This window comes from Eptatretus burgeri, chromosome 16 (genome assembly GCF_056783735.1).
Source record: "Eptatretus burgeri isolate ZD-2024b chromosome 16, Ebu_testis_v1, whole genome shotgun sequence".
Lineage (NCBI taxonomy): Eukaryota > Metazoa > Chordata > Myxini > Myxiniformes > Myxinidae > Eptatretus > Eptatretus burgeri.
In genome coordinates, this window is record NC_140976.1 from 55,009,899 (window position 1) to 55,036,252 (window position 26,354).

At 42.0% G+C, this 26,354-nt stretch overlaps 2 protein-coding genes and 1 pseudogene across 7 annotated transcripts in view; 1 reads left to right on the forward strand and 2 right to left on the reverse strand.

Annotated features, from left to right (window-relative positions):
* Positions 1-1,706: 1,706 nt before the first annotated feature.
* On the reverse strand, positions 1,707-13,005 carry PGAP2 (post-GPI attachment to proteins 2). 2 transcript variants are annotated; one of them, XM_085859837.1, is made up of 5 exons: positions 12,777-13,005; positions 7,675-7,936; positions 7,463-7,542; positions 4,902-5,019; positions 1,707-4,751 (listed from the first exon to the last, which is right to left on the reverse strand). In XM_085859837.1, exons 1-5 carry the CDS (start codon positions 12,945-12,947, stop codon positions 4,621-4,623), a joined length of 762 nt encoding a protein of 253 aa, XP_085715963.1. In that variant the 5' UTR covers positions 12,948-13,005; the 3' UTR covers positions 1,707-4,620. The 2 variants fall into 2 exon arrangements, with proteins under 2 accessions (XP_085715963.1, XP_085715962.1); XM_085859836.1 differs by having other exon boundaries at positions 7,439-7,542; positions 12,777-13,003.
* DIS3 (DIS3 exosome endoribonuclease and 3'-5' exoribonuclease) overlaps positions 12,779-26,354 on the forward strand; it is a 61,517-nt gene continuing 47,941 nt past the window's right edge. The window contains exons 1-5 of one of the 5 annotated variants that reach the window (XM_085859835.1): positions 12,779-12,882; positions 23,433-23,679; positions 24,252-24,409; positions 24,646-24,830; positions 24,992-25,062. In XM_085859835.1, the coding sequence (XP_085715961.1) occupies positions 23,455-23,679; positions 24,252-24,409; positions 24,646-24,830; positions 24,992-25,062 (639 nt within the window). In that variant the 5' untranslated portion in view covers positions 12,779-12,882; positions 23,433-23,454. Of the gene's footprint in view, positions 12,883-13,635; positions 13,785-23,432; positions 23,680-24,251; positions 24,410-24,645; positions 24,831-24,991; positions 25,063-26,354 lie in introns of those variants that run through there. The other 4 variants (XM_085859833.1, XM_085859832.1, XM_085859831.1 and 1 more) reach the window with 4 other exon arrangements.
* LOC147011098 (signal recognition particle RNA) lies at positions 20,937-21,077 on the reverse strand (annotated as a pseudogene).

A 26,354-nucleotide genomic window follows, 5' to 3' on the forward strand; every position in this document is an offset into this window, starting at 1 on the left:
TCAGCTCAGGGAGTGTGGGAGGTGTCAATTGATTAAATATATATATATATATATATATATATATATATATATATATATATATATATATATATATATATATATATATATATATATATATATATATATATATATATATATATATATATATATATATACATACATATACTGTTGTGGTTTTATAAACCGCATGTTGAGATTGAAACGCACACAGCACATAGACTCTTTAGAATAGTTATTTCCGTAATGAACATTAAGAAAAGCATCTTCCCTATAGGGGTTATTTTGTAATTAAAATCGTTGGGTTGGGTAGTTAGCACCCCCTCTTAACCCGTTGGGAGAATAGAGACATCAGCGCATGATGACATCTGCCGTGACTGCAGTCATCACATCGGGCGTGTGTGTTTTACTGCCATGGCGTTCAACGTGTGTGACTAACACCAGCATTTTGGAAAGCACGCCAAATTCTCAAATTCCCATTTATTATTTGAAGCTCCACAAAGTCCTTGTTTGTCTTTTTGCCTATGTGGATGTCTACCTTGTAATGTAATTTGTTGCAGTCTACCCCTGAACTGTATTTCATTCCCTTAATCTCTGTTCATTCCCCTCCACCTGAACACGACCGATAAACGGACCAGGACATGCCCCAGCCTTCTTGAAATGATTACCCCATTCACTGGCTTTGTGCCATGGACATTGTTGGACGTTTGGGGCTCGTCCCAGGAGCATGGGGGAAGAAGGGGCGATTGCCCATGTTAAGTGCGGAGTTCTGCTCATGACGACAGCCGGAAGAACCAAATGAGTGACTATCCGGCCAGGCAGCGGAATGAGCTGGGCTGCAGGGGAACCCTCCAATAGCTGGCATGGGGCCGGCTGGAGGATCTGACGTGGCCCAATAGCTGATCACAGGCCACCACGGAAGATCTGACAGGTGGCTCATTGGCCCCGCCTGACCCAGGGGTCATAAAGCTGTGCTCAGAACCTGGCTTGCTATCTTGCCTCGAGCTCTCTCTCAGTCCTGGTTGCGGCATGCATTCTGTCTCTCTGCTCTAGTTGTCACACTCGTTTCTGCACTGTTCCCGGACACTCTAAATCGCTCTCACTTCTTCCCTGGCCCTGGATGCTTTGGTTGGTGCTCTTGATGGAGCACATGGGCGCTTGCTTATGGAGAGCAGTGTCGCGGCCATTCCGGAGAGTGGGACCAAGCTGGGGAGGGTGATGGTGACATACAAACCGGTTGGCTGAGGCCTCCCTGCCCCTCCCAATTTGTCTTCCCATCTTTGTGTGGTCTGATGGGTACCCTGTTTTGTTATCTGGTAGGTAAGGTATAGGTTAAGCTAAGTCTGCAAATTGTACATTCTCTTTCTTCTTTGTAAATATACATCTTGATTACTCTTTTCATTGCATTTCCCCTTTTCCTGCCCCAGTTGCCCTTCAACGTTATTACAGCCCTTGGATTCCCTTCCCTCCTTCTCCTACCCCTTATCGCTTATTATAAACAAATTATTGTTATATTTCTAATCTGCCCATGGTTACCCTTTCTTCCATTGGTCCAGCAATGTCCAATGGTGGATCCAGGGGGGGGGGGAGTTCACCAGGTGCACGTGAACCCCCCGCCACCCTTACAATTATGTCACATGATCGTAGTGTGAGATAGCACTGGACAATCGCAGTACATTATTTCACTCGGCAATTAATCTGAGCGGCAATACTTTTCTCTTGTTCTGTATTAATCCCTGCAACTCAGTGTTTAGTTCTGGCTCCAAAGAGAAAATCAACATTTTTGGGGATCGTGTCCTCCAGCAAAACACAGTACAATCCTGAACTATTTCACCAGGTAATTCAAAGTTTCAGTGTCTACATCGTCCATTATTATAAGTAGAAGCACCCCGCTCCCAAAGGGAGCCGTCAAGGGGGTCATGTTATTATATTTATGCCTATTTTACTCCAAGTGGTCCCAGGATTACACACCCAAAAATGGTTACGATCGGTTCAGCCGTTTTTGTGGTACCTGGCAACAGACGGACGGACAGACGGTGAATTATAGTAAGATAAATAATGATATGATGATCCGCAATGGCGAGTTTAGGCTTTGTGCTTGGGGTCATTTCACCACATTTTGTGCTTGTCCGTTTGATATTTTCATTGATTTGTATTGAAAACATTTTGCGTATTTATACTGTTGTTGTAAAGATCCATCGCAAAGATTCCAAAATCTTCAGCTTTTCTTTCGAGTCAGTTAGTGACAGGCCTGAGACCTTTTCGTCAAGTAGCTTGATATTCCCAAATTTCCCTGTGGAGAAAGTAAATTTATGGTCAGATACTGCTAGCTCTGGATAGATTAACCGGTTTTTCCTCTGATTATTGACTTGAATAAGGCTTGGTGGGATATTTCACAACATGAGAACATCTTAACCCTCTCGAGCCCACAAAATATTCTGGGTGAACAAAAACCGATGACCCCTGGGGCTCTAGAGAGTTAACCTTAAATGTACCCCCCCCCCTAAAAAAATTCTCGATCTACCCCTGATGTTCATATGTAGATTAGCTGGGAGGTTATAATTCCCCAACTAAATGGCTCTCATATCAGTGCGGCATTGTGCTTGCGGAAAGCTCGGCCGCATTATTCAAATAGCACAATTGCCGAGGGCGTGATTTCCCGGTAAGGAGGTCACATGTTCTTTGGTAAACGGTTGTCAGACAGAGGACCTGAATCATGTGGTCAAGTTATTGGCATTCGCAGTCGATTAGCAATCCACCATGACACAAAGTTCTTCGTGTGTGATGGCCTCGATTACCGGTGAGTCCAGGGAGAACCAGGGATATCCCCACGACTCTGGGTCCGCAACAATATATAATACAACCAAACCTCCCAACACAGAATTCATCCAAGTAACTAGTGTTCACAGGTGTTGACAATTAGCAATCGGTGGAAGTTAAGCGGTTGGTGATGAAACAGACATGAAGGTTATGTGGTATACATAATTATTTCACTTATTCGTATGAAGCCTGTGGCTTAGGGTGTTCCAAAAAATGAAAGTTTGATTTTTGCTGCTCCCTGATTTTGCCTTTGTTCCAATACCCCATAAGAACTTATAGGTCAAAAATGAACAAAATTCCATGATATTTAGGGGTTCCTCAAGTTCGCACAATTTTGGTTCATATTTACAAAAATACACGTAATTTGCACAATATAATATACTATTCCAATGAAAATATAAAACAACGATATTAATTGTGAAGTGTACTGTGTTGTGCACATTCGAGGGCAAGTTGTCAGTTACAGTTTGGCAAATTTCAACAATATTGTGCCAACTTGAGGAACCCCTAAACATCCTCCAATCTGCTTCATATTTGGTGTGTATGTTTCTACTGTCAAATGGAACAAAGGCACACCCAGGGAGCATGAATATTCATACTTTTATTTTTTACCCCCGATTATGAAGCACCCTACTGTGGCTGCTTGGCTGCATCATTTTCTGGGGGCACGGCTGTTCTGCCGATGCAAATCCCCGTTACCAGTAAGCTGGTACTCATTTTGCCGATCTCAGGAGGACAGGCTGAGCCAACCCACCTGGTGTTAATTCAACAGTGGGAAAGGGGCTTGAACTCAAGACCCTAAGATCTTGAGATCTCAAGCCAGCCACTCGAACCATTAAGCCAACACCAGGCTGTATATGTAGTTGATACAAATTAAAGCTTAGGATACATGACTGATAGGTAAGGATGACAATGGCACATTTCACACGAGTCTATGTTGAACCATGCTAGCATAACAGCATAACCTGGTCAATGGCACAATCCATCATTCAGCAAAATGATGCTATCCACAGCCATGAAACAAAAGAAAGAGAAGCATGGTATGACCTGAGCAACATTTCCATTCTGAAGTGTGCAATGTTCCTCGATGTGAGTGCAAGAAAATCCGTGTGAATATGCAACAGATCCGAATACAAGTGACTGAAGTGTTGTGTATGCAAAGTCTAGGCTCATGGAAGAGCACCATTGTGCTACATTCCTACCTATGGTAAGCTTATTGTTGAACCTACCTTTTTAAAGTGGACTCCCCACCCCACCCAGTGCATAATTTTCAAAATAAATAGGTATGTATGATGTCATACAGGTTTGAAAAGGAATTTACAGCAGAATTACCTGGTAGAAGTTTTACTGTACATTAAAAAAAAAAGTTCTTGTGTTCCTCTCAAATGTTAAGAAACATGTACACCAATTGCAAGTCACTTCATGACAAAGCAAGTTCCGTCTCTGCTCGACAGTTCCAAACATTTTTGGGTTGGGCCGTTTCACACTAGAAGTGGCTGTCTGCACAAGTGAGGACTCTGGGTGGGTGGGGGAGGTGTGTTGATATGTAATCCGCTGCCTCCGCATTAGCTTGAATAAGTCCAACTCGGAAGGAAGAAGGGATGATGGTTCAGGCTGAACCGACGAGAATCACAAAACAATTAAAACACCTCTCCCCACTCTATTGCTTCGAAGCTGGCCAAGTCAAGCAAATAATGAAGATGGGTGCAAGAGTGTATGATCCTGACCCTACACCCTTTTCACACAAATCCACATAAGAGCACCGTTCTCCTGGCAAAGAAATCCATGCCTCCTCGGCCTTCTTCAGAAGCTCTTATCACCAATTCCTGAGACGATGAGAAGATGACACCCAGCAAACTCCCAGTACGACGTCATGTGGAATGCCATATTTGAAAACACAAAAAAGTACTCCACAAGAGCAAATATTGTGTATGCTGGAGGGATAAGGAAAGGATTGCAGGTGGGTGGGGGGGGGATAAAGAAAGAGGAAAGGTAGTTAGTGAGAGATGGAGAATCCAATTTAGCAAGGTCATTGTAGTACAAAGAAGCATCCTCAGGTCCTCAAGAACTCAGGTCAGACCAACCTCCAGGCTCACAATACTGGTTGTGTCTGTTGTAGACATATACAGCGACGATAATGGAGGTGACATTCACAACACAGAAGCATTGTTTCCAGCACCGAGATTTCCATTCACTTATTGTCTGTGGAGCAGGAGGGAGGAAAGGGAGGGGGGATGAGTAGAACTACGTGAGAAAAGAGGTCTCTGACATAAAGAGCAATATATTGTTGGGGTTAAGGATAGTTTATTTACATTCATTGGATTGTATCGACGAGGATGAAGGATTTACAGCCATTGGATGACATTGAAAAGGATGAGGGATTTCAAGCCATTGGATGATATGGAAGATTATGAAGGATTTAGTCATTGGAGAACATCTAAGTTGACTGACGCAAACAGTCAGACTGCTGTGACCAGCCATCAGGCTCCACAGGTGAGTAAAAACAATCGCCAGGAAGCTGCAGATGAGGAATTTGACATTTCTTTGACATTATCCAATTGTCGTAGATCATTCTGAAACATTTTATACTTTTTGTTTTGTAGTGCAGAAATTCTTTTTAAACTTCCATGCAAGTTTTAATTACACCTTAATTATTCACATCTAGATAAAACTTATGTAATTTATTGGCTCCATATTAAAATAATCAATCAACACTAAGGATTAAAAATAAAATAAGAATTCCCTCTGAATTGTCAAGTTAGGGTTCCAGCTCTTTCACAAGCCTCGACTGTGAATACAAAAAAAAAAAAAAGTTAATAAAATACTCTACTCATGTGTTTCCAAATCATGAAGATCAAGTTTCAAAGCACACAGAGGGGGTGGTGGTGGGGAGTGGGGAGGAGGGGGGCAGGAATTTAAAATATGTAATCAATGTTAGATCCCTCAGCAGTGATGAGAGCAGAGATTTGGCTTGTTAATAAATATTTGGATTCAAGAGCGCTGTTCACCACTACCTCAGGTCGCCCCCCACCCATACTCAGATCTCTTCTACCCCCAAAATGACTCCATTCCCAAGCACTCCTGTTTTTCCAGCTTTTGTGATTTCCCCCTCTCTCCCTCACCTCTTTTCGTTTGTTAGTTAATGGTTGGTTTGTTCCTTTTATGTTACATCCCCACTTTCCCCTTTCTCTTCTTGCTGTGTTCCATTGAGCTTGTGTGTGGCTTATTCACCCCCATGTGCCCTTCTCTCCCTCCCCTTGATCTCTCTTTCACTTCTAATCTGATGTTGGTGTTTTCTCCTTGACATTCTGCTCTCACTCTTCCACGAGCCTCAGTCATATATAAAAATCAAATTAAAAATAATCACCAAAGATGAAGTCAGGTCACAAAGTCTGATTATGAAGACAACCGCTCATTAAAATACTCAGATTCTAACTACAATGGTTTTTGTGTCCAAATTGTTTGCTGCGTGACAGCAGTTGCAGCAACCCCCCACCCCCCAGTCCAAGAAAAACATTCATTAGGTGGTCAGTACACCTGTCACCATAAGGATGGCAGAAGCATGGTGTACAGTAATATCAATTTCTCAAGGTAGATATATGACATTGTTTCTCCAGGAAATGGAGGACAAATGCACTATTTTGATTGTATATATATATATATATATATATATATATATATATATATATATATATATATATATATATATATATATATATATATATATATATATATATATATATATATATATATATATATATATATATATATATATAGGAGATTGGGACCAGAATCTGTGCAGAGTGCTGCTTAAGCAGTGTCCTTGGCTATTGGGCACAATCTTGTACGGGTCGCCACTCCGACACAGTATGCCAGCATGCTGGCACTCATTTTGCCGACATCAGAAGGATGACAGGTTGAGTTAACCCCACCTGGTATTAATTCAACAGCTGAGCAGAATTTGAACTCAGGACCCGAGGTTCCAAAGCCCACTACACTAACCATTAAGACAACACCAGGCATGTATATATATATATATATATATATATATATATATATATATATATATATATATATATATATATATATATATATATATATATATATATATATATATATATATATATACATATATATATATATATATATATATATATATATATATATATATATATATATATATATATATATATATATATATATATATATATATATATATGCTCTTGAAGAAGCCTTTTACTTTCAGGCAATTATAAATTAAAAAAAAAAAACACAGGCTGTCATCCAAACACGTTTCAAAGCCATCTATGGCTCCAGAAAATCAAAGCGAAGTCACGTGCATTTTCTAACCAACCAGTGGCTTGAAATCCCATAAAATGCAATGTGATGTCATCTTTTCACAGCCAATCAGGGACCCACAAATGCAAGCCATGGTTGCCTTCATAGAACTCATTCAAAATTTCTCCTTAATGGGCATTATTTTTAACAACATAAGTGAAATACAAAAAAAAAAAAAAAAAAAATCAAATTTAGTCATGTTATGTGCATAATTTTGTTATTTTTTGACTGTAACATACAATTCCCCATATGGGACATTGTGCATGTGTGGTGTGTATCTAACAGCGGCATTGGTGGAACTTGATACCCAGCGTGCGACAAAGATCACAGAGATCATGTGAGCTAAAGAGCAAAGCACAAACAGGAAAAAGAATATCGCGTGCACTCCTAGGGTGGGATGACAAAGCAGGGTAAGGAGCGTAGGGAGAGAAGAGAACACATATCAGACCAAGAGTGATGCTCACCCACACCCGGAAAGTATCTCCCAATCTACAACAATTCATTTTCCAGTACACGCACCATGGTTCTCCTTCGAGCTCACATACGTGATCCCTAAAAGTGCAGCAATCTCAAGATAGCCCAGCCAATGCCCAATGGAGGCCATCTGTCTGTGGGAGTTTGTGGGGCTAACGGTATGAAGAGCTGCCTTTCGCCTCCGAACAGCAGCTGTGCACAGCAGGAAACGTGGCGCAGCATGAAGTCCAATCAGAACCTGCCAAATGTAACGCTGAGGAGAGTAGTCGCCAATTGCAGCACTTATCGACGGCAGGTAATTAGGGACCTGGAAAAAAAACCCAACAACAACAACAGGTGTTGTGACATCACACGACACACACATCTTTGGGAATCATGACAAATTCAGCCAGGAACAAGAGGTTTTTTTATAATGGAGGCAGACTGAAAGCTTTATGATCAGTGAGTCTGGAAAACCATTTGATTATTCACAAATTCATCATTTATATTGTGATTCAAAATAATTCTGAAATGAATAAGGTCATAATCCATGGTTCTGGTTAATGCAAGGTCTGTTGCACCAAGCCATTGCTCATGTTATATGCCATCGACACAATTAGATTATGGCAATGAGAGACAGTTGGTTAGGAGTAAGCAACATTTCAGTGATTTCTGATTTGTTATTTTTACCATCTAACCATCTGACTGTAACTGCGTACATCAGCGGGGTCTTTTCCCTCATGGTAATAAAAAAAAAATCTCAGGTGTTCATCCATAAATGCAAAAGAACTTCTTCAACAGTACATCTCTCCCATGAGAATAGGCCTCCACATTAGAAACTACAGAGTTTATAGAACATGATAACCCGTGCAGTGTTGACGTATATACACCCTTGTGCAAATTAATTGACTCACTAACGGTTTTTTCAAACATTTTGTATTATCCCTCCATAACATACCCGTTTTTACAATGAAATTCATGTTCATTATTATCTTTAGGTCGTTGGCATTTGTTATAACTTTTTCAGGAGGAGTTTGGATCTAGCTCTACTGCACATGCATGAACTTTGGGTGGGTGATGCAATACTACTGGGTGGATGATGCAATAGGGATCCTAACGTCAGCCCCATTGTTTCACTCAGAATTCAACACACCGCTCGTGAGAGACGATGGACATCACTCCTCGGAAGCAGACGAAGATTTTTACGCTATTCGAGCGCTCCGAGAAGTCACAGAGAGATGGCAATGATTGTAGGTGTCAGTCAGAGCTCCGTCTCATGGATTACACTGGTCAACAACAAATTTGTTGTCTGCATTTTTTACGCTGATTTAGGACGAATCTGATGCGCTGAATCCAAAACTCACATTAGTTTTGTTCAATCAGGTCAAGTTTTTGAGATATGGCCACATGTCGTTTTTTACATTTTTGTTCACATGTACGCATGTGTGGAGCATTTTAGAAGAAGTTGGTGGGGGTAAAATGTCATGTCAAATAATTGTTTTGATTGGAAATAATTATTTTAATGACAAGAAGTATTCAGGTACGATAGTTCTGGGTGATTATGTCGAAAAGGGATCAGTTTGAAGTCATAAAACCTCAAAATCTTCCAAAAATTGGTGAGGCAAAGCATAAAGTTCGTGGATCAAAACTAAAGTTAATGGGGCAGATTTTGTAATAATGTGATACAAAAAAGTTGTATTTCTTGAAATAACGAACTCTGAAGAATGTACAATACCTACATGCGCCAATTTATGACATGCGCTTCTGCTCAAGCTTGGAGTGCCACAGTACGAACCCAAAGATTGGAGACTGTTCATTGACAGCAGCAAGCGATCACTGAAATGTGTTCTGCTACACAACGGCAACCAGTTTGCCTCTGTACCCATCGCTCACTCGACTACACTGAAGGAGAAGTATGAAGCGGTGAAGTACGTGCTGGAGAAAATTGGTTATGATCAGCATAAGTGGTTAATTTGTGTTGACCTGAAGATGGTGAACTTTTTGTTGGGACAACAGTCTGGCTTCACCAAGTACCCATGTTTTCTGTGCATGTGGGATAGTAGGGACCGTGCTCAGCATTACACGAAGAAGGACTGGCCTGTGCGGGAGGAATTGGTGCCATGCAAAGAAAGGAACGTCATCAACGACCCTCTGGTGGACAGAGACAGAAGACTCTTCCCACCGCTGCACATCAAGCTCGGCTTAATCAAGCAGTTCACCAAGGCTCTGGACAAAGATGGTGACTGCTTCACTTACTTGTGCCAGGCTTTTCCAGGATTGACCATGGAGAAGTTGAAAGCTGGCATCTTTGATGGTTCTCAGATCCGTCAGCTCATCAGAGATCCAGAGTTCAAAAACTCAATGAACGAAGTGGAACTGGAAGCGTGGAAGAAATTTGTTTTGGTAGTGCAGAACTTTCTTGGCAACAATAAGGCCAGAAACTACGCAGAACTTGTCAACAACATGCTGACTGCTTTCAGAAACCTGGGCTGCAACATGAGCATCAAGATGCACTACCTATTTTCACATATGAACCGGTTTCCTGAGAACCTGGGTTCAATGAGTGACGAGCAGGGAGAGAGATTCCATCAGGACATGAAGGAGATGGAGACCAGGTATCAGGGTCGCTGGGACGCAGTCATGATGGCTGACTACTGTTGGAATCTGAAGAGAGACCTCCCTGCCGCTGAACATTCCAGGAGTTCAAAGAAACGGAAGTTCAAGCCCTGAAGTTTGAACAGTGGTGACGCAACATGCAATTTACTTGTACTTACCTTTATCAATGCCCACCATTCAGGTGACAGTAATCGATGTTTCTATCATGTAATCAATAAATGTTGTTGGCAAAACATTTTTTTTTCTTAAAAACATGTTTAGGATGATATGTGTTGACAAAAATCAGCTGATAATGCCACAAAAATGTAATTGATTTTGTCACAAGATCTGATTTTTTCAAATCAACTTAGCACAAAAACCTGACCTGATGGAGAGAAACGGATGCCATTTCCTGATTCAGCAGTGCCAGAATACCCTAATTCACTTGTAGAAATCTAGACAACATTCAGAAAGTAAAAAATTGTTGACCAGTGTTATCAACCAAGGCATCACAACTGGATATCTGTCACCAAAACGTAAAGGAAAGTGTGAAAGAAAACTTAAAACGACACCGAGAAACAATTTGTTTTTGATTCGTCAAAGCAAACTTGATCCTCGAAAGACCAGCGATGATCTGCAAAAAGATATAGCCAGATCAGGAGTCGTTGTGAGTTCCAGCACTGTTGTTCGAAGAAGGCTCCTGAATGTGGGTCGGAGAGCCCGAAGACCAGTCAAGAAACAACTACTGACGAAGAAAATGATGGGTAAAAGATTGCTATGGGCCAAGACGTATCAGAACTGGACGAAGGAGGACTGGCAGAAAGTGATGTTTTCCGACGAGAGCCACTTTTTCGTTCAAGGACACAAGAGTCAACATGTTCACCGTTCCCCAGGTGAGAAGCTCCGTGAACGTCACATCAACCAATGCGTAAAACACCCTGAAAAGAAAATGTTCTGGGGTCGTTTCAGCTATGCCGGCGTGGGACCTCTTCGTCCCATCCATGGGATGACGAATTCTGCCCATTACATTGAAGTGATAGAGGAAAAAGCGATTCCAGACATGCGGAAGGCGTTTCCAGATGGATCAGGGGTGTTCCAGCAGGATCTTGCTCCTTGCCATACGTCGAAGGTGGTGACCACTTTCTTCAAAAGAAACAAGATCAAGGTGTTGGACTGGCTGAGAAACTCTCCGGATTTGAATCCGATCGAAAATCTGTGGTCCATCATTAAATGTCGCCTGCGCAAAATGGACCTTACCACGAAAACCAAGCTCATAGAGGCCATAATGCAGCGATGACAAACAGATCAAGGAAAACTGTGAAAACTTGATAGATTCTATGCCAAAGCGAGTTCAGGAGGTGATAAACAATAAAGGCAGACATACTGTTGTGGGCCAGGGTCCGGCGGCGATAAACGACCACTAGGTGGAGCAGTGGAGTCGTCTCCCACCGAACACCCGGAATTTAGGTCGTGACTCTCGGATAAGTCTGAGAGTTTACGGGTCCCTTAGCGGACCGTGGTCGCCAATATTTTGTCGGTGTGGGGTAGGGTTAATTGCCTAATTTCAATTTACCTAAATACCCACGTCGTCCAACTACGTGGGAAAACCACACCCTCGACGGACCTCGGGCGAAACGCACCAAGACTGCAGACCGCTCACCGCTCAACCATGACCACAGACTGCAATCGCCACCAAGACTGCAGACCGCTCAACCATGAGCACAGACAGCGCCGCAAATCACCACCAAGACTCCTGGCTGTCGTCGTCTCGTCTCTTTTTCTCTCTTCAGGTGGGAACGGTTTCTTTCCTCACCACTCGCCTCCTGATTGAACGAGGGGTTGTCGGACGACTCGTGGTCGGCCTCCCGATTGGCTGGGGCGCGAGTGTGGTGCTCGCCCTTCACTCATTGGCTGGAGGAAACGGTCCATGCCCTTCCTTGGAGTGTAGCCTCGATCCGAAGCGACGGAGGCTCCGCCCACGCCCTCAGCCAAAAACACATGGGCAATGGCGACTGGGTCGAGTGAGGGACGGTGGCATTGTTGTTGTTGTTGTTGTTGTAAAAAATCTAACTATAAAATAACTCGCAGCGCACACACGAAATTCCCATGAGACAGAAGGAGGGATTCTAACTATAAACACATACTTATCGAAATAACTGAGCTTCGGGGACTCTGGTTGTTTGTGTGCACAAGGTTTCCAAATCCGTAACAATACTTCCTATTAAAATGTGACAAAAGTTGAGATTATACGACTTGATGATCATTTCGATTAAAATTCTCATTTCCATCGTTTGAGCCAATTAATTTCCACAAAAGGGTGTAAAGTCAATTTTTTTTATAAAATGTTTTTTAATGATAATTTTTTTCAAATTTAAATCTTAAAAAAAAAATAATAATAATAAAAAAAAACCTCCATTTACTTGGTTGGAATTTAATTATTTTTTTAATTAAATAAAGAGCTCATTCTGATCAATTTTAAAACCAAAAAGGGGGAAAAAAAAACTACACGTCGCACGATTCATCATCACCACCACTTGACCGAGCCGACACATCACCGCCTGTGACGCTCTCACCCCGCAGTGCGTTGCTGTGGACCGTTCAAACTGGAATACTAGTGACCACGTGATGCAGAAAATCATGGCGCCAAACGGGCAGCTGAGGGTCGCAACAGCCAGCCAGGTTAGCTTGGTACGGAGAAGCTGTTCTCCGCCGGACGGTTCTGTCATATAAAGAGGCAACATCATAATTATTAAGAGCTACGAGGCACTGACTTAACTTCCGGCCATCAAATCCTCTAATTATTCAGGATGAACTGAAATCATATTATTATTATTATTATTATTACTTCCAATCCCTCTAATTGAATTACGTTGAGAATCAAATCGATGAGGAAGAGCGTTTCGAACGATAATAATTAGGATCACACACTCGCGCGCAAGAACTACGTCACCGCAAAAAAACCAACCACAACAAGAAGAACTGCACATTATACACCGCTCAAATCGTTATTTTTCCTACCGAGCTAATCTACTTTAAAGGAATGCAGATAAAAATACGAGGACAATAGAATAGTGAATAAAAAGCAAGAAAATAAGTTATAATAAACAATAAAGATATAATAATGCATGATGTGGATGCTTTTCTTGCTTTCGGTGGTTTTGTCGTGAGTGGAATTCAACATGTAATTAGGAAACTTTTAGCTTTATTATAATGACTTGAACAACAACAAAAAAAGTTTTACAAACGAGAATTAAAAAAAAAAGGTTTTACAAAAGATAAAAAATATTTTCCTCAGAACAGAAATGAGAACGGTGCGAGAATTAAACGTAAAGTACAATCGCCCTGCAGGCAAATGTTTGCAGTGAGACGTCATATTCTAACTCATTATTCTGCCTTGAGAGCAGAAGTTATAATCATCATTCATTGAAGGTCTGTGACTGTACAGTGTTGGTGTCGGTCAGGCCTCTTGTCACGTGTGCTTGAATGGTGCTGGAGAAGTAGTTCGTGCACGTTTTAGTCACACACACACACACACACACGTGCGTGCTCGGTCGGTACTGAATGTACAGATAATAGTGTTGGTATGACTGTCGTTAATATAATTTTGCCTTTTTGTTGTATTGCCACATTTTAACTTGAATGCAGAGTCTTATTTCCTGATTATTTTCAAATTCAAACTCTCCTCTTCAAGATTGTTTGATATTTATTTTTTTAATTTCAACCAACTCTTGTTTTCTATTTTATGTTTTTTTTTTTTTCTTCCGAACATTCTTTATTTTGCTGAGCAGTTTAAATATCTGATCAACCTGAGTTTACACGGTTAATGTTTAAATCTCTGATCAACCTGAGTTTACACGGTTAATGTTTAACTATCTGATCAACCTGAGTTTACACGGTTAATGTTTAAATCTCTGATCAACCTGAGCTTACACGGTTAATGTTTAAATCTCTGATCAACCTGAGTTTACACGGTTAATGTTTTATTCTCTGATCAACCTGAGCTTACACGGTTAATGTTTAAATCTCTGATCAACCTGAGTTTACACGGTTAATGTTTAAATCTCTGATCAACCTGAGTTTACACGGTTAATGTTTAAATCTCTGATCAACCTGAGTTTACACGGTTAATGTTTAAATCTCTGATCAACCTGAGATTACACGGTTAATGTTTAACTATCTGATCAACCTGAGTTTACACGGTTAATGTTTAAATCTCTGATCAATCTGAGATTACACGGTTAATGTTTAAATCTCTGATCAACCTGAGTTTACACGGTTAATGTTTAAATCTCTGATCAACCTGAGATTACACGGTTAATGTTTAAATCTCTGATCAACCTGAGTTTACACGGTTAATGTTTCAATCTCTGATCAACCTGAGTTTACACGGTTAACGTTTAAATCTCTGATCAACCTGAGTTTACACGGTTAACGTTTAAATCTCTGATCAACCTGAGCGAACACGGTTAATGTTTCAATCTCTGATCAACCTGAGATTACACGGTTAATGTTTTATTCTCTGATCAACCTGAGATTACACGGTTAATGTTTTATTCTCTGATCAACCTGAGCTTACACGGTTAATGTTAAAATCTCTGATCAACCTGAGTTTACACGGTTAATGTTTAAATCTCTGATCAACCTGAGATTACACGGTTAATGTTTAAATCTCTGATCAACCTGAGTTTACACGGTTAATGTTTCAATCTCTGATCAACCTGAGTTTACACGGTTAATGTTTCAATCTCTGATCAACCTGAGATTACACGGTTAATGTTTTATTCTCTGATCAACCTGAGATTACACGGTTAATGTTTTATTCTCTGATCAACCTGAGCTTACACGGTTAATGTTTAAATCTCTGATCAACCTGAGTTTACACGGTTAATGGTTAAATCTCTGATCAACCTGAGATTACACGGTTAATGTTTTATTCTCTGATCAACCTGAGCTTACACGGTTAATGTTTAAATCTCTGATCAACCTGAGTTTACACGGTTAATGTTTTATTCTCTGATCAACCTGAGCTTACACGGTTAATGTTTAAATCTCTGATCAACCTGAGTTTACACGGTTAATGTTTAAATCTCTGATCAATCTGAGATTACACGGTTAATGTTTAAATCTCTGATCAACCTGAGTTTACACGGTTAATGTTTTATTCTCTGATCAACCTGAGCTTACACGGTTAATGTTTAAATCTCTGATCAACCTGAGTTTACACGGTTAATGTTTAAATCTCTGATCAATCTGAGATTACACGGTTAATGTTTAAATCTCTGATCAACCTGAGTTTACACAGTTAATGTTTAAATCTCTGATCAACCTGAGATTACACGGTTAACGTTTAAATCTCTGATCAACCTGAGATTACACGGTTAACGTTTAAATCTCTGATCAACCTGAGATTACACGGTTAATGTTTAAATCTCTGATCAACCTGAGTTTACACGGTTAATGTTTAAATCTCTGATCAACCTGAGTTTACACGGTTAATGTTTAAATCTCTGATCAACCTGAGTTTACACGGTTAATGTTTAAATCTCTGATCAACCTGAGTTTACACGGTTAATGTTTAAATCTCTGATCAACCTGAGTTTACACGGTTAATGTTTCAATCTCTGATCAACCTGAGATTACACGGTTAATGTTTAAATCTCTGATCAACCTGAGATTACACGGTTAATGTTTTATTCTCTGATCAACCTGAGCTTACACGGTTAATGTTTAAATCTCTGATCAACCTGAGTTTACACGGTTAATGTTTAAATCTCTGATCAACCTGAGATTACACGGTTAATGTTTAAATCTCTGATCAACCTGAGATTACACGGTTAATGTTTAAATCTCTGATCAACCTGAGATTACACGGTTAATGTTTTATTCTCTGATCAACCTGAGCTTACACGGTTAATGTTTAAATCTCTGATCAACCTGAGTTTACACGGTTAATGTTTAAATCTCTGATCAATCTGAGATTACACGGTTAATGTTTAAATCTCTGATCAACCTGAGTTTACACGGTTAATGTTTAAATCTCTGATCAACCTGAGATTACACGGTTAACGTTTAAATCTCTGATCAACCTGAGATTACACGGTTAACGTTTAAATCTCTGATCAATCTGAGATTACACGGTTAATGTTTAAATCTCTGATCAACCTGAGTTTACACGGTTAATGTTTAAATCTCTGATCAACCTGAGTTTACATGGTTAATGTTTAAATCTCTGATCAACCTGAGTTTACACGGTTAATGTTTCAATCTCTGATCAACCTGAGTTTACACGGTTAATGTTTCAATCTCTAATCAACCTGAGTTTACACGGTTAATGTTTCAATCTCTGATCAACCTGAGATTACACGGTTAATGTTTAAATCTCTGATCAACCTGAGATTACACGGTTAATGTTTTATTCTCTGATCAACCTGAGCTTACACGGTTAATGTTTAAATCTCTGATCAACCTGAGTTTACACGGTTAATGTTTTATTCTCTGATCAACCTGAGTTTACACGGTTAATGTTTCAATCTCTGATCAACCTGAGTTTACACGGTTAATGTTTAAATCTCTGATCAACCTGAGCTTACACGGTTAATGTTTAAATCTCTGATCAACCTGAGTTTACACGGTTAATGTTTTATTCTCTGATCAACCTGAGCTTACACGGTTAATGTTTAAATCTCTGATCAACCTGAGTTTACACGGTTAATGTTTAAATCTCTGATCAACCTGAGATTACACGGTTAATGTTTAAATCTCTGATCAACCTGACATTACACGGTTAATGTTTTATTCTCTGATCAACCTGAGCTTACACGGTTAATGTTTAAATCTCTGATCAACCTGAGTTTACACGGTTCATGATTAAATCTCTGATCAACCTGAGTTTACACGGTTAATGTTTAAATCTCTGATCAACCTGAGTTTACACGGTTCATGATTAAATCTCTGATCAACCTGAGATTACACGGTTAATGTTTAAATCTCTGATCAACCTGAGATTACTCGGTTCATGTTTAAATCTTTGATCAACCTGAGCTTACACGGTTTATGTCCATTAATGTTTAATAACAAAATGTTTCATTTCTATTGCTGAACTCTGCTGCACCTGCTGAGAACCTGTTACCAGCATCTACAACTCCTCTATTCGTGCTGCTCTAACGTGTGTGTGTGTGTGTGTGTGTGTGTGTGTGTGTGTGTGTGTGTGTGTGTGTGTGTGTGTGTGTGTGTCCGTCCGTCCGTCCGTCCGTCCGTCCGTCCGTCCGTCCGTCCGTCCGTCCGTGTGTGTGTGTCCGTCCGTGTGTGTGAGTGATCGGTGCAGGTCTCAAAATGAGTACACCTCATGTTTCTCCAACATTCAGACAATTTTCAACAATTAGTTTTCAAATAGTCTGCACAGGTTTCTTCAGACAAAAACGCCATTATATAGTATATATATATATATATATATATATATATATATATATATATATATATATATATATATATATATATATATATATATATATATATATATATATATATATATATATATATATATATATATCGACCTGTCCAGGATTGTGTCCAATCACCAAGGAGACTGCTTAGACAGCACCAACCCTCTGCACAGAGTATGGTCCCAATGGATGGATGGATATGTATATATATATATATATATATATATATATATATATATATATATATATATATATATATATATATATATATATATATATATATATTGTTACGGAAATGGCCCTTATTGGACTATTAAATATAGGATTAGCTCAGATCCCCCATTAAATGCCTGTTTAGCTAGGTTGTGTGGTAAAAGGGACGTTATATGTGTGTCGGGAGGTGTAAGAGACTGTTTTTATGTTCGTACAGTTGTGGTGAAACAAGAGATCACTCTTATTCCTACCCCATCCCGGGATGGGCCCCTCCCAGTTGGCTGAGGGGGTGTGGCCTGGAGAGAGGGTCTGGCAAGAGGGAGGAAGTGACACGAAGGGGGAGGAGTTTGTCGGTTTCGCCGACAGAGGCTTGCTCGTGGAACGAGCGAGAGAGAAACAAAAGGGAAAAAAGGAGTTCTCAGTTTGGAAAACAGAGTCGCTGAGAGAAGGCCTCCTCATGTGTGAAGAACGGTCGGGTTCTCGAGGCGTGCTCTGAGTCGCTTTGAGGCGAGCGAACGAAGGAGGCACAGTGTTGGATCTGCCGGGAGAGACGCTGAGCCGACCTGCACGTCGAGGATTCTACCGTGAGAGGGACGGCAGCCGGCTTCGAGGCGAGAAAGAAAAAGAAAGGCAGTGGTGAATTGGCCCGAAGAGAACGCTGCACCTGAGCGTCGAGTCTGCCATCGGCCGAGAAAGAAAAGGTGATTTGACAGAGAGAGGAACTGAGAGGATGAAGCGGAGGTCGGGCTTCGAGGCAGGAAGGCAGGAGAGGAGACGCGGAGCCTCCATACTTACTCACCTCACGGCTAGACACGTTTGTCGATCCGCCTGCGGAGTCTGGCACCTCGATTGGGGCCTTGTCTTGTGAACGGGCCAGGCCTGGATTTGTATGCTGAACCCTGGAGAGAGATCGGCTGAGGCCCATCGTTGATCTGGCGCACTTGTGCCGTCGACATTGCGCGGGGCCAGAGCGCGCAGAGACCACGTGTGTGAGGTCTGCGACAAAAGGACAAGCGTCATCTTGCTACGCGGCGTGGTTCGAGCTGGGAGTTCGAATCCGTGGACATCCACCTGTTGCGATCGACATTCGTGCTCTTGACACTGTCCTCTCGTCCATGAAACCTCACCAAGTACTCTGTCTTGTCTTGCATGCATGCTGTTTGTCTTTGTCTGCACGTGTTGTATAAGGCAAATTTCGGTACCGACCCTCTCGAAATCTGTAGACCATGGTTCCCTAGTTAAGAACGGGTTGAGGATTGTTAATAAAACCATTGTCATGAATTTTGCTTGTGTTGTGATCCCCCATGTTCCCCAATAAATCTGGTTCATTCGTCTGAAGTTGCCGCTATGGATTAATTTGTGTCGCGTCGAGGAACGATCCGTTTGATTGGCATATAAAACCAAAATGGTTACAGACTGGCAGAAAACGCTCGGCATCTGACACAACCAGTCTATAACCAGAGGTTCTATTTCCCCAACTGGCAAGGTACAAGGATTACATTGATATCGCGATTGAAGGCGCGTGACCCGAGGCCTGTGCTGAGCCGGCCGGCGTTATAAATCCCGGAGACGGTGGTGGTGAGGGTGGCGCCTCGGACCGGGTGAGAATCCCGCCACCCCAGATCCGCAACAATATATATATATATATATATATATATATATATATATATATATATATATATATATATATATATATATATATATATATATATATATATGATCCCTGTGTCGCAAGAGGCGACCAGGGTTGCGTCAGGAAGGGCATCCGGTGTAAAACATGTGCCAAATCACTATGCGGATCATATGGATGATCCGCTGTGGCGACCCCTAACGGGAGCAGCCGAAAGAAGAAGAAGATATATATATATATATATATATATATATATATATATATATATATATATATATATATATATATATATATATATATATATATATATATATATATATATATATATATAGTCATGCGCCGCTTAACGACATTCCGGGCAACGACGGATCGCATATACGACGGATCTGCCAGCTCTGAAAAAAAATGTGGCTGAAAAATTCCTATCGCCGAGTGATGTAGCCGACGTAGCACTGCCAGTCGTATAAAAATAGCACATACAATTTTGTAAGCTGTACAGTACATAATACCTCATAATAATAATAAACGACAGTGTGGCCCTGTTACAATGCAATCGTTGAGGTCCATAAAATGTCATCGCGAAAAGAGCAGGGTCGTGCTAAATCGGAATTCCAGGAAATCGGCTTTCAAACTGAACCAATGTTTGCACGTTTACCTTCTAGCAAGTAAATTACCTTTGAATTGAAGAATTCCACGAATAAATCGTTGTTGTTTGTCGAAATTTTAACACAAGTTTGTTTTTAGTGAAGCTTTTTAAGTTCTTTAAACAATCGCACTGTTCCGAAAATATAGATAACAATCGACAGGTGCTCGTTTCTTCATTTATGAATTATAACATCGATGCAATGATAAAGTATTTATAAAGTCCAAACGCTATTTATTCATCTTTTTATAATTGATGCGAGAGGAGATTGTAAGGTGCTGCTAACAACACCGATGGCCGTCATGAACAGCACAAAGGTAAAACTAACGTGTTTTCCGTCTCTCTTGGATGTGTGTTACAATTGCCAACAGTATTCAGTACAGTAACATGCTGCACAGGTTTGTATCCGAGGAGCAATAGGCTACACCATATAGCCTCGGTGTCTAGTTTTGTGTAAGTACGATGTTCGAAAACGAAAATGAAAAAAAAAATGATGTTCGCACAACGACGACGTCGCTTAACGACGCGTTTCTCAGAATGTAACCCCATCGTTAAGTGGCGCATGACTGTATGTGTGTGTGTGTATATATATATATATATATATATATATATATATATATATATATATATATATATATATATATATATATATATATATATATATATATCTTCTTCTTCTTTCGGCTGCTCCCGTTAGGGGTCGCCACAGCGGATCATCCATTATGATCCACATACTCATTTGGCACAGGTTTTACGCCGGATGCCCTTCCTGACGCAACCCTGGTCACCTCTTATGACACAGGGATAAGGATTGGGTTTCGCCATGATTCCGGGCTGCACTACACCCTCTCATAGCACGGCCCAGTGCAGAGTACCCGTCCTCAAGCGATCCTCCAACCCAAGCCTCCGAGTAGCCGGATTACAGGCGCACGCCACTACGCCCAGTGTGTATGTATGTGTGTGTGTGTGTGTGTGTGTGTGTGTGTGTGTGTGTATGTGTATATGTATATATATATATATATATATATATATATATATATATATATATATATATATATATATATATTGTTGCGAATTCGCGCCCGCCCTCGTGCGATCGGCCGCTCGACTCGAATGGCGGCCGCCTCGCCCACCGGAACGGACAATTCCGTTGTGACCCTCTCGGAACAACGCCGGGAGCCAGTCACGGGTGGGGGTTTAACCCCACCACGACCGTGCCAATTGCCCACCCGCGCAGGATAGGGTTGCTCGCCAAATTCGATCTTCCTAAGTACCTGCGCGGATGGTTGACCGGGCGATCGTACCTCGCCACAGGCCGACTCTGGACACGAACCGCTTAAGCGGTCCGTTCCGTGCTATCGGGATAACCGAGCGGCGTTATCGTCGGCCTCGATGGTTCCGATTAATTATCGGGTGTATTAAGCCCACTACGAACCCTTTCGTGAAGCAGGATGGAGAGTCAATAAAGAAAAGACGAAGCAAAACGGGAAAACAGTTCACACAATGCACATTTATTACGCGACACACGGAAAGCACACATATATAGCCAAACAGTCAAAATGCACCTATATCAAGAAAACAAAAGAAACGATGCAGAGTTACAACCGAATACGCATACACACGGCAAAACTTACACAGTTCTACTTTATAAGACACCGCGCCACAAGATCCATACAAAAACCTCAAAGAAATGGTGACTTCCCTTTGGGCTGTCAAGTCCCTCTCCTACGTCCGTCGACGTGGTCGCGCCTGGCCGCGACTCCGTGCCCTGGCGTGGTAGGCAAGTCCTCTCCGGCGTGCCTCGCGCCGGCACGTGTTGGCCGCTCGACGTCACTGACGGAGTTTCCAGCGCTATTCTAGCGCGGATAGAAGGGGTGGGGGAAACGTGGTTGCTCGAGGTCGCGGTGTGGGGAATGGAAGACGCTCCATCCCGCCAGCGGGGTCTCGGGACCGCCCCACAAAAGACCAGGCCAGCAGCCACCACGAAGAGAAGAGGACGAGCGAGCCGGAAGACAGGAAGAGGACGAAGAGAGCCAGAGCACCAACCCAAAAGCGCTCCGCCCGTGTCCGACTTTAATAGCCCGGGGCTCCGCCCTTCACTCCGCCCCCGTGTTCCGCCCCGCCTCCCTTCGAGCTTCTTGGAGAAGCTTCTTGAAGGGGGCGTGCCCTCACGCTTTCCCTCCACCCTGCTTCTTCCGGGGGCCAAGGGCGTCAGTTTTTTGGCTTGGAGCCAGAGCATTATTCCCCCAAAAAGAGGCCCCCACCTTTTCTCACCTTTGACCTGCATCACTCTTCAGCCACTCCAAAGCGCGGGGAAGTCAGACGGGAAAAATAGGCGGGAAAAATCCACGCACCATCGTTGTGCCTTCTTCTTTCCCTCCTTGCGTTCTCGACGGTTTCCAACGCGGAAACCGTCGTAGTGTGGACCGTGGAGGATGGCGTTCGTCAGCGGGGGTAGTGGCGAAGATGGTGGTGGTTGTTGTGAGGGTGGCGGTTGAGACGTGGTTGGTTCAAAATAAAGATAGAACAGAAAAACGGCTATCTCAAAGCGTCACAGCCCGAATGAATCACATAAATTCCCTCTAAACAACGGGTTTGGGGCTAACTACACATGCACTTAGAGTTATCTCACCTACGGGCCCTGAATGGTGGTTTGCGAATTTCCACAGCCGTAACAATATATATATATATATATATATATATATATATATATATATATATATATATATGTTTTTATTTATATGTATATATATATATATATATATATATATATATATATCGGCCTGTCCTGGATTGTGTCCAATCGCCAAGGAGACTGCTTAGACAGCACCAACGCTCTGCACAGAGTATGGTCCCAATGGTTGGATGGATATGTATATGTGTGTATTTGTCTGTCCCCCTTCATAAGGACAGAGTTAAGAAGGGTTTTAAAGGACAATCTTTTAACATGACTGTGTTCACTACGGTCTGTTTTTCAGGAAAAACAAAAACAAAACTCGAAAAACATTTTTCATAAAAGAGTAATTATGTCTCATTCCTTTGGAAATGTAGATGGTGATCTGCAACCGGGCATCAACGCCAGTGTTCAGAAACTTGCGTGCTCCCTTCGTATAATATATTATTCCTGACTGGTGCTAAGCAGGGCAGAGACAATTTGTTTTTGTTACAGACGACACTTGTTGCTACCAGGTTGTGCAGCAAGTGATGTGATGGGACTCCTGTGCACTGCTGCCTCGTAAAGTTTGGGGGTTCGATTTGTATATGTATGTGTGTGTAATTTTTTTTATTATTTTTTCCACAGCTGGCATTACCCCAGGATTGCGATGCTGAAATCGAAGACCTTTGTTAAAAAGACCCGGGCGGGTGGTTTTGTGAAGGTGGTTCGGGAGCATTACCTGAGAGATGACATTGGCTGTGGTTCAGAGTTGTGCTCCAGCTGCCCCAGAGAGCCAGGATCCATCTTGCTTCAAACTGAGCCATTACTTGAAAGCGAGCTTTGCTCTCGGCCACACTACATCATCCTTGACACCAACATTGTTTTACACCAGGTGCAAGTGCATTTGTTTTTTGCTCTCAAGTGATCGCAAGTTGCTTTTTTCCGATGTTAGGTATTTAGAAAGAAACCAAAATGCTTGTGTTTGATTCCCAGATTGATGTTATTTCTTCTATTCATTTTCTCTTTGAATATGGTTCACAAAGTTTCTAGATAGCAGGTGCAAGGGTCAGTATTTTGTATCCTGATTCATTGTTCTTCTTATTCTTCATTCTGGATAGCAAAATTTTCTGAGGGCACTGAGTGCAGCTGTGCAGTGCCCTCTGCCTGTTAAGGTAGGAATTTGTAATTTGTTCATGGTGCCAGCGATCACCCACCTACTCTTCAGAAAAGACACCGTGGGATCTTTAATGTCTATCAACTAATGCCGGCAGACGGGATTCCCGTTTAATGTCCATCCGAGGGACGGCACACATCAATGTAAGCGCCCTCCTGTGGAACACCTGGATGACAGTTTATAGCTGAGCCAGGATTCAAACCCAGGCTAGACAGCTTAGAGACGAGTGTGCATATCAGCCTGATTGTTCCACTAATAATGCATGTTATGCTGGTATGCATCTCCTGCAGATTGACCTTTTGGAGGCATCGGTGATCCAAAATGCCATTGTGATGCAGACGGTGCTACAGGAAGTGCGACACCGCAGTGCCCCAGTGTACAAGCGTCTTAAAGATATAATTGCTGTCCCCACAAAGAGATTCTACACCTTCACTAATGAGCACCACAGGTGTGGGATGAACAAATGTTTAGTCCAGGAATTGTTTGATTGAGGAAAGGAAAGGATTAGTGGAAGTGGGTGGAGATTATATCTTAACATGCATTCATGCACAGGATCTTCAGTCATCGAGGTAGTTTGCATATGTTTCCGAATATAATGCTGTCAATCGTTTGTATTGTTCCAATATTTTGGATACAGATGTTTTTTGTTTTTTTTTAGTACCATTTATTAGGAGTTTTTCCTAGGGAAACGTATGTGGAAATACAAAAGGGAGAGACGGCGAATGACCGCAACGACCGAGCAATACGCGTGGCAGCTGCCTGGTACCAGAAGCACCTGGGCCCAGATTTGCCGATTGAAATTCTGCTAATCACCAATGATCTTCAGAACCGTGATAAAGCGAGAGCAGATGGTGTCCAGGCCTACACAGGTAAGAGTAAAGCTCTTTGTTTTTCCTTTTTGTATCTAAATCGAACCTCGTGGAAGAGTAAAAATGTATTTTTGGTTTATTGCTCAACTTTTGATTAGCTTTTACATACTTGATAATTTCTCACTCATTCTCTGCCTCTCCTTCTTGCTCTATGTTCTCAGTGGCCGAATACATTAAGAGTTTGTTAGCAAATCCAGAGCTGGTGGAAAAGCTGGCATATGCCAATGAAGAGGTATTTATCTTGCCAATTTTGCAGTTTTCTTGATGTATTTGAAATGCAATAATTTCATTGTGTATGAGTTCATAAGTGATGTCTCATTTGTTTTGATTGAGTTTTATCATATTTTCATTTTTTTATACAGTACATGGTCAAGGCTCATGGAAGAGCTAGGACACAGAACAGATCAAGACAACATAACAAAGGGAACAGAAAGGTTGTTGGCTACATTTTTGTTGGAAATGTTCAAGTACAGGTCAGGTCAGGTATGGGAGCATGCGCCAGAGCAGCGCGTCACTGCATCCACTTTCTGCCGGTACTGCAGGGGCCTCCATCTGGCTATCCCCCAGGCAGATGCCTGGCCCATCCCCATCTGCTTCAGATGCAGATCAACCTGCTACAACAACGAAGCACGTGGTTGGCCCATTAGTCTCCTCCACTCACGAGGCTCCCTCGCAGAGAGAATCTGGTGAGCAGGATCAGCGTCAGGAAAATGAGCCACATGTCCATACAGCCGCAGCTGACGCTCACAGACAATGTAGATAACAAATGTCAATTGAGTCTCAGCAACCGCTCGTTGGACGCAAAGTCCGACCAGCGATAGCCAAGGATTCTCCGAAGAGACCGAGTACCAAAGGAATTAAGTCTTCGTCTCAGATCTCTGGTGAGAGTCCAAGTCTCACATCCATAAAGCAAGACTGGAACCACCAAGGACTTGAAGACTTGGACTTTCGTCCGCCCGCACAGATACTGGCAGCGCCACACCCCATGATCCAGTGAATCCATGACTCCCCAGGCCCGACCCAGACGTCTGTTGACTTCTGGCTCACAGACAGCAGAGACATGAATATCACTGCCAAGGTAAGTGAATCTCTCCACGACCTCAACATCCTTACCACAAACAGGTACACAGAGGATAGCAGCATCAAAGATGTCATTGAAAGCCTGGATCTAAGTTTTGACCCAGGAAACCCGTAATCCCAGCTGCTCCAACTACTCATTCAGCACCTCGACGGCCCCCAAAAGGATATCTTGAGTCTCCACAAAGATGACTGCATCATCTGCGAAATTAAGGTCCGAGATCTTGACATTCCCAAAAGATGCACCGCAGCTTGATCTCTCCCACATCCTCCCCAGAATCCAGTCCATACAAATGCTGAAAAGTGTGGGAGCCAGTACACACCCCTGACGAACTTCAGTAACAACTGGAAATAAGTCAGAGATGGTACCACCACATCTCACAGCACTCTCAGTACCACAGTATAGTTCAGACATCAGATCGATCAGTTTTGGTGGCACCACCCGAA

Excerpts from the sequence above, each read along its gene's own strand:
- PGAP2 (XM_085859836.1), bottom strand. The coding sequence starts at position 12,947 with ATGATGTTGCCTCTTTATATGACAGAACCGTCCGGCGGAGAACAGCTT. Across the intron at positions 7,543-7,674 it reads GAGCTCGAAGGAGAACCATG|GAGTGCACGCGATATTCTTT; the intron begins GTGCGTGTACTG and ends ATCCCACCCTAG. Across the intron at positions 4,752-4,901 it reads CCAGTATTGTGAGCCTGGAG|CATACACAATATTTGCTCTT; the intron begins GTTGGTCTGACC and ends TTATCCCTCCAG.